At 40.8% G+C, this 12536-nt stretch overlaps 1 protein-coding gene across 3 annotated transcripts in view; it reads left to right on the top strand.

Moving 5' to 3' along the window:
• The first annotated feature begins 2773 nt into the window (after positions 1-2773).
• Positions 2774-12536, top strand: part of slka (STE20-like kinase a) — a 109019-nt gene continuing 99256 nt past the window's right edge. For all 3 annotated transcript variants that reach the window (XM_043712880.1, XM_043712879.1, XM_043712878.1), the window contains exon 1: positions 2774-2830. In XM_043712880.1, the coding sequence (XP_043568815.1) occupies positions 2789-2830 (42 nt within the window). In that variant the 5' untranslated portion in view covers positions 2774-2788. The remainder of the gene's footprint in view (positions 2831-12536) is intronic.

Raw genomic sequence — 12536 nt, 5'->3', positions numbered from 1 at the left:
AATGTTTAATTTTGGAAGGCATTAAGGGTTTGGGAAGAAGGCATTGAGATGGAAGACCAGCTGTGATCAAAGGGCCAAAAGGTTTACTCTTCCTCCTCATTTCCATGTTACTGCTGAACCACCCTCAGGAAGTCAGTAAGACTTCTCTTGAAGGAAAATCTAATATTTGGGAACATTTGTGAGTATCTCATTTAATGTGGTGATGAGAAGGAATTCTCTCAAGAGGTTCAATGGTTGAGAATCTTTGGAACTGTCTTCCCTAGAGAGCAGTGAAGGTAACACCATTAAGTACAGTTAAGGCAGAAGTAGATAGATTGTTGAATAACAAGAGTCAGTGGTTATCGGATTAAAGTGGGAACGTGGCGTTGAGGCCACTATTAGATCACCCTTATTTTCTTAAGGCTAATGGGTCTGAATGGATTACAATATCATAAATTGCCCAATTAAACTCTTTCCACAAGAAGCAGGATAAATCCAGTCCAACCAGTTCAGCAAAGTGATGGAAGGTGTTATTAACAGTGCTATCTAGTGGTCCTTGTTCAGCAATAATGATCACTGATCACGAACTCTCAGTTTGGGGTGCCACCATGTTCACTCAGTTCCGGACTTCGTTACAGCCTTCTTTCAAACATGGACTAAAGAGCTGAATTCTGTAAGTGAGACAAGAGTGGATCCCTTGACATCAAGGCAGCATTTGGCTGATTTTGGTATCTAGGAGCCCAAGCAAAATTAGAGTCTATTGGACTTAGGAAAATTGCTTAAAATCATACCTCTATTGCTCTTGCTCTCTATTGCTTAAAATCATACCTAGCCCAAAGGTAGATGGTTGCAGTTGTGGGACATCTAAAAGGTTCCTTAAGATAGTGTCCCAGGAAGTAATCTTCACCTGTTTCATCAGTGACCTTCTTGCTGTCATAAAGTCAGAAATGGCATGTTCAATGATGATTGCACAGTGTTGAGCACCATTCACATCCTCTCAGGTACTGAAGCAATTCATATCCAGGTTCAGCAGACCTAGACAATATCCAGACTTGAGCTGATAGATGTCAAGTAACATTAGCAGCACTTAAGTACCAAGCATTGACCATCACCAATAAGCAAGAATCGAAACATCTTCTCTTGACATTCAATTAAATTGCCATCACAAATTCCCCCACTAGCCTCCTGGGTGTTACTATTGACCAGAAACTGAACGCAACCAGCCGTACTGTAGCTGGAAGACCAGGTTAGAAGCTTGGAATTCAGTGGTCAGGAGCACACCTCCCCAATACTAGACAGGAGCATGCTGGAATACTCTACCTTTGCCTGGAGAAGGACAGCTCCAACAATACTCAAGAACACACCATCTTCCAGGCCTGCCTGATTGGTATCCCATACACTAGCTTCAAGTTCATTCATTTTGCCACCAATTTAACAACATGTACCATCAAACACATAGATTGTAGCAATCACTCAAGTATCCTTTTAACTCTTCTGAACTCCAGTGGATAGACGTCTAACCTGTCCAACTTTTCCTCATAAGACAACCCATCCATTCCAGTTTTAGTCCAGTAAACCTCTGTGAACTACTCCCATTACAATTACAATGTTCTTTAAATAAGGAAACCAATAATTGAGATGTGGCCTCATTAATGCCGTGTATAACTGAACCATAAGCTCTCTACTTTTGTATTCAATTCTGCTCACTTTAAATTATAACATCGTGTTGATTTCCCGATTTGGAGGACTGGTGTGGACAAGTTAAAAGTCACACAACACTCGGTTATAGTCCAACAGATTTATTTGGAAGCACTAGCTTTTGAGGCACTACCTCTTCATCAGGTGGTTGTGGAGCAGGATCAGAAGACACCACCTGGTCCTGCTGCAAACCACCTGATGAAGAGGCAGCACCTTGAAAGCTAGTGCTTCCAAATAAATCTGGTGGATTATAATCTGGTTTTGTGTAATTTTTAACTTTATTTTCCCAATTGCTTTCTGTACCTGAATGCTACCCATTTATAATTCATGCTGTAGCCCAGCCAGATTTCTCTGCATCTTAGGGCTCTGCAAACTCTCACTAATTAGAAGCATTTTATTTTACTCTTCCTGCCAAAATGGACATTTTCCAACGTTATGCTCCTTTGCCCACTCGCTTAGCCTATTTTATGTCCCTATGTAACCTCATATGTCCTTTTCACAATTTCATTTTCCTATCCTATCTTTGTTATCAGCAGCAATACCTTTGGTCTCTTCATCCAACCAACTAATGTAAATAGTCAAAAGTTGAGGTCCCAGCATTGATCCCTGTAGTATACGCCTTGTTGCATTTTGCTAACCAGAAATTGCTCCATCTATGCTTACTCTCAGTTTCCTATTAGCTTAGCTTCTGTCCATGCTGGTGTAACCCCCTGCATCTTGTGGTTTTGTATTCTGTAGTGACCTTTGTGGCACCTGGAAATTAACATACATTAATGTTAACATCAGTTCATTTTCATCCACAGTACACTACTATTTCAGAAATCTCCATTAAATTGATTAAATTTGTTTCTCTTTCGCAGAACCATGTTGACTCTGCCTGATTACCTTGAATTTCTCTAAACACCCTGACACAACATTAGTTACATTTCCTGTGACAGATGTTAAGATAAACCAGCCTGTTGTTTTCTGCTTTATATCTTCCTCCCTTTTAAGATAAAGGTGTTGTATTCACTATTTTCTTATCTAATGGAACCTACTGGTGTAAGGAATTTTGGAAAATTAAAACAAATGCATCAGCAAACTGTCCGGACGCTTCTGTTAAGATCCTAGGATGAAGGCTATTAAACAGCAAGTGTCCACAAACAACACCAAGGTAAATGAGAAACTGACCTTTTATTTTAAAATCATGGACAGAATGTTTACCAAGAGGATGGGAAAACATACTGCTCATCATCAAATAGTGGTATGGGACTACTAATTCCTGGATTAGACAGCTACCTTTGCTATATAGTAAGGTTACTTGTACTGCATATGCTATAAATTGACAGTTGATATCTTGTAATTAACAAAGCTGTATTTTTTTAAAGCCTCTGATGCATTGTTCATTTTGATGTATATATGTGACTTGTTATGCATTTTTCGTCAATGTAAGGTTCACAAGCTTCGATACATGGTGTACAGCAGGAATATGGTGCATAGTATACTGGGCTGTGATTGAAGACATGACTTAAATGTGGTATTATAATTACATGTTATCTCTCATGTTGCTCCAGCTAATATCAGTAATGCCAGATTAGACGAGCTCAAGTGTTCTATTCAGGGAGATAATCCGGTAACTAGGAAGATTTTTGGGTTATGCCAGGTTTACTGAACCCAGATGGGTTGCCAGTATGAATATTTTAGTGAACCATGGTATCCATTTGTGAGGACAAAATATAGAATCCCTAAAGTGTGGAAACAGGCCATTTGGCCCAACAAATCTACACCAACCCTCCGAAGAGGATCCCACCCAGACCCATTCCCCTAACTAATGCACCTAACCTACGTATCCCTGAACACTATGGGCAGTTTAGCTTGGCCAGTTCACCTAAATTGCGCATATTGGGACTGTGGGAGGAAACCCACACAGACACTGGGAGGATGTGCAACCTCCACACAGTCACCCAAGACTGGAATTGAACCTGTGTCCCTGGCTCTCTGAGGCAGCAGTGCTAACTACTAGCCACTGTGTGGCCATACTGGGGAGTTTCCTCTTCTGACTGGTATACTTCAGCCAATTGACAAAATACTGTTGTAAAACTGGAGTTTGCTGTGATTCCCAAGACTTAGCAGGGTGTGTGTGAATTTGTGGTGGAGAAAATGGGGCCTGTCATTGGATACCAGTATACACTTAATTGAGTCCAATTTGTCTGGATCGTTTTTCAGTATTTTACATAGAGTCATACTGTGATATTAAAGAGTTAATTTGCTTTGCTGATCTGCAGGAAATTGGATGTTTCGAGGCTAGGGTGGGATGTCTATGTTCTACAGGTAGAATGTAAAGAATTTACATTCCCATCCCTTGCCATTCAGAGTCATTTACATGGCCATCTCCTATTATTCAGAGATAATTTATATCTGCATCATCATTCTATTCAGAAATCAATAAGAACATTACAGTTGGAGTTTTGACGACTCCCTATGGTTTAAAAACAATTCATAACAGATTTGACCATTAAGGGATGATTTACATTTTGTTGTTTCTGAAAATGATGTGGTCACTGCATTGTGTCTAGAGGGGCATGTGACTGGGAGGATGGCTAGGGGTTGTCTTGTGGGCATTACTGACTGTGATGTAAAGATTTTGAATAAAGGAAGAACTGTTTTCTTTGTTCAGAGAGATCTTTGACACAACTCTGCAAGCCCTGTAAAGTGTGTGTTAAAGGTTTCTTCAGAAGATTAATACTGTACTGCACTTAATTAATTTTTGATTGTTCACAGAAGTTGGCATGTTGAAGTTGCATCAAGTGTGTAAGGATCTTTGGAAAAAGAACCTAACAATACAGCATAGAAATAGGCCCTTAGGCCCACCATGTCAATGATCAACAAGCACCTCACGCTTATCTAAATTAAGCTCCATCTGCCGCTCCTATATAGTTGACACTTAACTTCAGGATGGGCAATAAATGCTGACCTGGCCAACGATGCACATTATCCTGTGAATGAATAAAAACAAATGACTTCCCTCAGATCCTCTCTAAATCAATTACTCCTCATCTTAAACTTATGCAATCTGGTCTTAGGCATGTCAACCATTGGGAAAAGATTCGCACAATCTACCCTGTCTTTATCTCGTGGACTTGCAGCAAATTTATGATTTCCATTGATTCTTTTGGCTTTTTTTGTTAATTCTTTACTGTATAAGGAAGAAACATTGATGGTGTAATAGTTTTTGATAGCATGTTCTATAATGATTGGTTTCTACGGATGTGTGGAACTCAAATCGTATCTCTCACGTTATTCAGTCTAACCGATTAGTGCCTCTGTATCTATCTGCCTGCAGTCGTGCAAGGTCCTTTTCACCAAGATACTCGACTCGCTTAATTGCTGCTCAGAAGCTTGTATGAAGCCATCACTTCCTAATCATGTTACCACTCCTGATGGTGGTTTTCTGTTTGGAGTTCTCTTGCTAGACCCTTTCCAGCTAGTAACTGCTTATATAGACTTGTTCCAACTGCCCAACCTCCTCCCATACTGAATGAAAAATGAAACAGAAATCACAAATCACCAGAATGCACGGCACAGGAATAAACCTCTGGCTTTGCTGGTGTTTATTCTCTGCACAAGCCTTCTCCTATTTCTTTTCAGTTCACATTATCGGCATAATCTTCATCCTTAAAGAAAAATAAATTGCAGCAGATGAAGAATACAACTGTAAAGTGCTGCAAATACCAGCAGTTGTGTTCACATTTACTCACCTCTGAGCTGATCTTATAGTATTAGACCATAGACAATGAGATATAGGAACAGAATTAGGTCATTTGACCCATTGAGTCTGCTCCACTATTCAATCATGGCCAATATGTTTCTCAGCCCCATTCTCCAATCTTCTCCCTGTATTGTTAATCCCCCCCTACAATCAAGAACCTAGCTATCTCTGTTTTAAAGACACTCAATGAGCTGGCCTCCATAGTGTTCTCCAGCAATGATTCCACAGATTCATACTCTCTGACTGAAGAATTTCTTCTTCTTCTCAGTTTTAAATGGTCATCCCTTCATTCTTTGGCTGTGCCTTTTCTGTCACTGCACTCCATCCATAATTAGGTCATGTAAAGTGTCTTCTGCTCCATTGTTACTGATCCTAGACTTAAATGGGTGTGGTTGAAAAATTGCAGTGTTGCATTGTTTTATTGGTATATATTTCTGTTTATGTTGTATTTAATTTGTTGAGCAGTAGTTTGATACTAAATTTGCTGTCAGGTCCAGGGCAACAGAGGAAGGTGTTACAGCAGATTCTGATAGAATTTTCAGAAGCACACAGACTAATCCATGAGGGCTCTGGATTAAGTGCATATTTTTCAGAGTTTGAATTGAGCAACTGAAATGTAGGACTTGTGCTTAGAACACCTGCAAGTTTTTAATAAATGGTTAAGAAATAAGATAATTATGGAAACAATGTAACTGAAGTGGTGCTAAACCATTTTAAAATAAATATTGGACCCACAAGAAGATCTGAACTGGAAAATCCTGATCATAAGCATTAGAGTGGGTGATGAGTTTCCCAATACAACATCCAATGCTGAAGCTATTTTCAATTACTATACTTTGAAGCCCTGCTTCAGAAGCAATCATCACTGTTTGAATGAAATTGTATCACCTACTAAAGTCAAGGTCCAGCATGAATTTTAGTTAGGAGGCAGTATCACATATGTTCCCAGTTAAGATAACCTTTTTGTTCCTCAGATAACTCTAAAGAAATAAAATTGCCGATTTATAAGGCTTCCAGAAATTGTTTTAGGGAAAAGTGTTGTTCAACTAATGTTCACAGCCAGGAAACTGATTGGAGTGGAAGAGGAGAGTGATCTGTAGCTGGAGAGGCATTTATAACTATGGGATGAGATTTGCTCTGGAGCTTTTATTTGTATGGTTTTTGGGTTGCAAGTACATTTGGATAATATTGCCAGGAGTTGATAACTTGAACCTGGCTGTCAAGGGCGATGGCGTTAAGGACAGTGGGCAAGACAACTTGCTGACCCGATTAGACGTCTGTCAACTCTGGAACTTCAGCAATACTACAGCAGGGTGCTGAGGCAGCAAGGAAAACGCAAGGGCATTCTCAGAATGAGAATCAGAACTGGGAATATAGAAGCATCATCTGCTGCTGACAAATCCTTCCCTATGTACTGAAGTTTTGGCTTTGGCTGAAATACATTGCCAGTAGCATGTGAAAATTGGTGAGAATTGGGTAATTACCCATTCAAATAGGAAAACACTGGCAATATGACTGGGTTGGAAAGCCATGTTGATACGACTCCCTAGCTATTGCCTCTGTCCCTACCATCTAGCTGCTCGTAAAACTACTTTTGCCAGCATCCCATTGGACTGGGCAACCAAGAGCTGGGAGAAGGGGAGCAGAATTCAATCCATTAGGCTGGCATATGACCAGAAAGGAGAAGCAGCAGAGATTCCAGAAAAACAGGAAAGAGCTTCCAAGTAGGGTAAGGGCGTGTGCTTGCCATAATACCTGAATTATCATTCAGCCTAGTGACTTCTGTATTAAAAGTCCTAAGTACAAACAGGAAGACAGCTAACGATCCGCATCCATGAACACCAACTAGCCACGAAATGACACGACCAGCTATCCTTAGTCGCCACACATGCAGATGACAAACAACATGAATTCGACTGGGACAACACTACTATTATAGGACAAGCCAAACAGAGAACAGCCAGGGAATTCCTAGAGGCATGGCACTCATCCACAGATTCAATCAATAAGCACATCGACCTGGACCCAATATACCGACCACTGCAGCGGGCAGCTGGAATTGACAACCAGAAGCGGCAGATTCAAACCACTACAAATGTCGGAGGAAAGATCACAGAAGCGCTTCACAGGAGGCTCCCAAGCACTGAGGATGTCACCAAGACAGGGGACGAAACGTCTGCAACACAAATTCCCAGCTCGGCGAACAGAACCACAACAACTTCTGTGTTAAAATTTCTCCTACTTTCAATTCACAGTGTGCAATTTCAGTTTTTTTAGCTTTATACGAGACTGTAAGTATGAAATACACAGGCATCTTAGTTTTCAAGTAGCTGTCTATTGTACTTTTAGGTTGTATCAATATCTGAAATTGAATACATAGTGTGAAATGCATGAATTCTCTCTCAGCCTGGGGTGGCATGACACATGTATGATCACAGACTGGATTGGTTGGAACAATATTCACTGCAGTTCAGAAAAATAGGGTGGGGGTGTGGGCATGAGTTGGGGGGGTAGGGATCTTCTGGAAACCTTAAAGTTTTAACAGCACTAAACAGGGTAAATGCAGCAAGGATGTTGTTGAAGACTATTTAGGTTAGAGGCCATTGAAACTGAGATGAGGAGAAATTTCATCATGCAGAGAGTGGTGAACCTATGGAATTCTCTGCCACAGTTGAGACCAAAACATTGACTATTTTCAAGACGGAATTAGATACCCTACTTCAGGTTAAAGGGTTCAAAAGGTATGGGGTGAAAGTGGGTCAGGGGACTGAGTAGGATGATAAGCAGTGATCATATTGAATGACCTACTCCTCCTCTTTCTGCGTTTCTGAGTTGTATTGAGGAAGTTGGACTAATGGTTATCCTTTCAGGCATAGGTCTAGTTATATACCTGTTACATTGGTATACTGTTTCTGCTTGTACTGGCTTTTTCTCATTGAGTTTTGTTATTGAATGCGCTCATTAATGATTTAAGCTTCTGCCTATGTGCATGTGTAAATGTTCTCTGGAGAGTAAGTGCAGAAGGCTATCTGATCTTAATTAAATGCACACCCAGCTGTTTATCCACTCTGAGATTAGATTAGATTAGATTACTTAGTGTGGAAACAGACCCTTCGGCCCAACAAGTCCACACCGACCCGCCAAAGCGCAACCCACCCAGACCCATTCCCCTACATTTACCCCTTCACCTAACACTACGGGCAATTTAGCAAGGCAAATTCACCTAACCTGCACATTTTTGGACTGTGGGAGGAAACTGGAGCACCCGGAGGAAACCCATGCAGACATTGGGAGAATGTGCAAACTCCACACAGTCAGTCATCTGAGGCGGGAATTGAACCTGAGTCTCTGGCGCTGTGAGGCAGTACTTAATGGAAGAATTATTTTGGCAAATTTCTCAATATCTTAAATATTGAGAATTGCCAGGATCCTTCCTTGCTGCTGCATATGAAAAAAAGTACTGAAATTAAATTTGATGTTATGAAATCACTTGTTGACCTGAGAAGAAATGAAGTATGTTCCTTTCTGCAATAAGAGGAACCTGTTCCCTAATAATGCATGATGGTCAGCAGCAAAATATGATTGAAATTGAGACCCAGTTCAACCATGATAGCAGTGACTGAAAGGTCAAAAACAGAGTGAAAAGTTTTTTTTAGTCAGTTTCCTTCCCATTTGATCCTGTGCCCATGTATTTACTCTGGCGATAATAGACCACTCATTAAAAATTCCCTCTTTTTTCAGTAACCTTGCTTAAAACACACATTTTCTGTGAGTGGTGACCCAGACTCAGATGTACTATTGTTATCCACAACTGTGCTTTCAAACTTATTTTTGACTCACCTTTTCACAGGAAGAATCTCTTACAATTGGTAATGTATTCTGGTCTTAAAAACTAAAGCTCATAAGAGGTTTGGTGCACTCATGAGTTACGGGTACAGGTTGCGAAAAATGGCAATCCTAGTGAACCTCTGCAAATGTCACACTCCCAGGAGCTTCCTGTAAATGTTGTCATACTTTGAGGTGGCAACTTGATAAAGCTATAGTGCAATCTACATGCTCACAGTGGGTGCAATATGTGGCTGAGCTAAATCCATAACATGAGGATCAGATCAAAACTCTGCTGTCCTGCCACACCCAGTCTTGAAATAGTGGTGGGCAATTAAGAATAGGAGGAAATGGTTCACAAATTGTCGTCAGTGATGGGCAAACCCAACACATCAGTGATTTTTAAAAAAAATTGAAGCATTTGCAACCATCTTCATAAGAAACACCGAATGGATGGTCTATCTCGGTCTGCTTTTGATGGACTCCAGCATCACTATCCCAGTGGTCTGTTCTCAATTATAAGCAAAATGACAGAAGATGTCATTGTCAGTGCTATTAAGTGGAACTCAGCAGTAACCTGCTCACTGATGTTCATTTTGAGTTCTGCCAGGGCTACTTGGCTCCTGGCTTCATTATGGCTGAGATAATTGATTAAATCCAAGAGGTGAATTGAGAATGCCTGCTTTTAACATCAAAGCAGTATTTGATGGTGTGTATTATCAAGGTTCCTTATTAAAATTGGAATTGGTGGTAATTAGATAGAAAACTGTCTACTGCTTGGAGCCATACCAAGCACAAAGAACATGTTTATTGGGGTCACTCGTTTCAGTCCTAGGGTATTGCTGCAGGCATTTCACAGGGTATTATCCTGGGTCCAGCTAACTTCACCTGCTTCATCAATAATATTCTTCCATCACAAATCAGTACCATTAGCAATTCTTCGGTTGTATAAGTAAGGTAAGCTTAGATGCAGCAAGCCCTGACTACATTCATGTTTGTGGTGTTAAGTGGCAAATAACTTTTGCATCCCACAATGCCAGACAGTAACCATTTCCAGCAGGACAACATTTAATCCTCCTCTTTTGGCCTTCTAGGGCACTATCATTGACTGTAGGGGATTCAGCAATGTGTCAGGGTGCTGCCTTTGAGCCAGGGGGTGAACTGGACCAGCTATGTAAATACTACAGGTGCAAGAGGAGGTCAGAGACAGGAAATTTAGCTGTGAGTAGTTCACCACCTAGCTCTTCAAACATTGTCCACCATATACTAGGCACAGATCAGGATTGTAATGCAATACTCTTCACTTGCCTGTTCAACAAGACTCAAGAAACTGAATACCAATATAGGATGATGTAAAGAGCTTGCTCAGGACCATCCACCACCTTAAATGTTTATTTCTTCCATTACTAGTGCTTGGTGACCCCAAAATACACAGTATATAAGTTTCACAATCGCAACTCATCGAGGCTCCTTTCAGCTCCATAGCCTCTACTACAGAAGGACAAGGGCAGCAGACACTTGGGATGCCAAAGTGAATATCTCCACTAAGCTTCAGAGTTCTGACTTAGAACAATTTCACTGCTCCTATACTATTGGCTTAAAATCTTGGATGGTTGTGTTGGTGTACCAGATGGACTGCAATAGTTAAAGAATAAGAACAGATGAAAGATTGGGCTTAGAAAGACAGATTGAGCAGTTTAAGTCTATACTCTGCAGAATTTAGAAGAATGAGAGGTGATCTAATTGCGGTATATAAAATGCTACAGGAAATTGACAAAGTAGATATAGAGAGGATATTTCCTGTGAGACACTCTAGAATGAGAGGTCATAGTTTTAGGATAAGGGGTAGCAGATCGATAGGGCATAAATCAAGAGTGTGATAGAATACTGTCCACTTGCCTGAATGGGTGCAGCTCCAACAACACTCAACACATTTGACACTATTCAGGACAAAGCCCATTTGATTGACACATCATCCACAAGCACCAACACCCTCCTCCACCGATGGTCAGTAGCAGTAGTGTGCGCTATCTACAAGATACGCTGCAGAAATTCACCAAAGATCCTTAAATTGCTCCTTTCAAGCAGTCAACTACTTCCACCTACAAGAACAAGGGCAGCAGATACATAGGAACGTCACCAGCTACAAGTTCCCTTTCAAGCCACTCACATCCTGACTTGGAAATATATCATATTCCTTCACTGTCGCTGGGTCAAAATCCTGGAATTCCTTACCTAAGGGTCAATCTATAGCATCTGGACTGCAATATTTCAAGAAGGCAGCTCACCACCTTCTCTCTCAAATGTAGCTGGGGATGGGTAATAAATGCTAGCCAGCCAATGACACCCACATCCCAAGAGTGAATTAAAAAAGACTTGAGGCAGAGATGAGGAGAAATTACTTCTCTCAAAGTGTCATGAATCTATGGAATCGCTACTTCAGAGTGCAGTGCATGGCAGGACGTTGAGTAAATTTAAAGAGGAGATAGACAGATTTTTAATTAGTACATGGTTGAAGGTTACAATGAGTGGGCAGGACAGTGGAATTGGAGGCTGAGATGAGATCAGCTGTGATCCTATTGAATGATGGAGCAGGCTCAAGGGGCTGAGTTTCCTACTACGTTTGTTTTTATGTAAAAAGGTGACCTTCTCGAGGGCATTTAGAGATGGGCATTAAATATTGGGCTTACCACTGATGCTTACACCCATACAGTCAATTTTAAAAGATGTCCTGGTGCTTGCTGTAAAAATTATGACACCCTTGATGTACTTGTTATCAGGGTTTCAGAAATTTTGAGTGTGGAAATGGAACCCCCATATGTGAGTACTATCATACTTGGAACCCAGAAACACACTGCAAATGGTATCATCATTCTAGCCACCCTTAAAATTACTCTCACTTCCTGAGACTATCAATGAATACGTATATATTCATAGATAGCAACTGCAAATATTGACTCATTACTGGAAAACCCCCCTCCCCAACCATTGGTGAATTCCAATGGACCCGTCAAATCATGACTTTTGCTGAGTCCCCAGGGAGGTCAAGAGAACCTTTTGCCTTAACTTCGGAAAATCAATGCCAGTTACCTAAAGAATATGACGTCAAAGTAAAAATTAAGTAGAGTCATAGAGATGTGCAGCATGGAAACAGACCCTTTGGTCCAACCTGTCCATGCCGACCAGATATCCCAACCCAAACTTGTCCCACCTGCCAGCAACAGGCCCATATCTCTCCAAACTCAATGACAGTACTGAAGATCTGAAATGGAAAAACATAAATGAT

This window comes from Chiloscyllium plagiosum, chromosome 22 (assembly GCF_004010195.1).
Source record: "Chiloscyllium plagiosum isolate BGI_BamShark_2017 chromosome 22, ASM401019v2, whole genome shotgun sequence".
Taxonomy (NCBI): domain Eukaryota; kingdom Metazoa; phylum Chordata; class Chondrichthyes; order Orectolobiformes; family Hemiscylliidae; genus Chiloscyllium; species Chiloscyllium plagiosum.
This window is presented reverse-complemented; position numbering and strand designations above follow the sequence as displayed.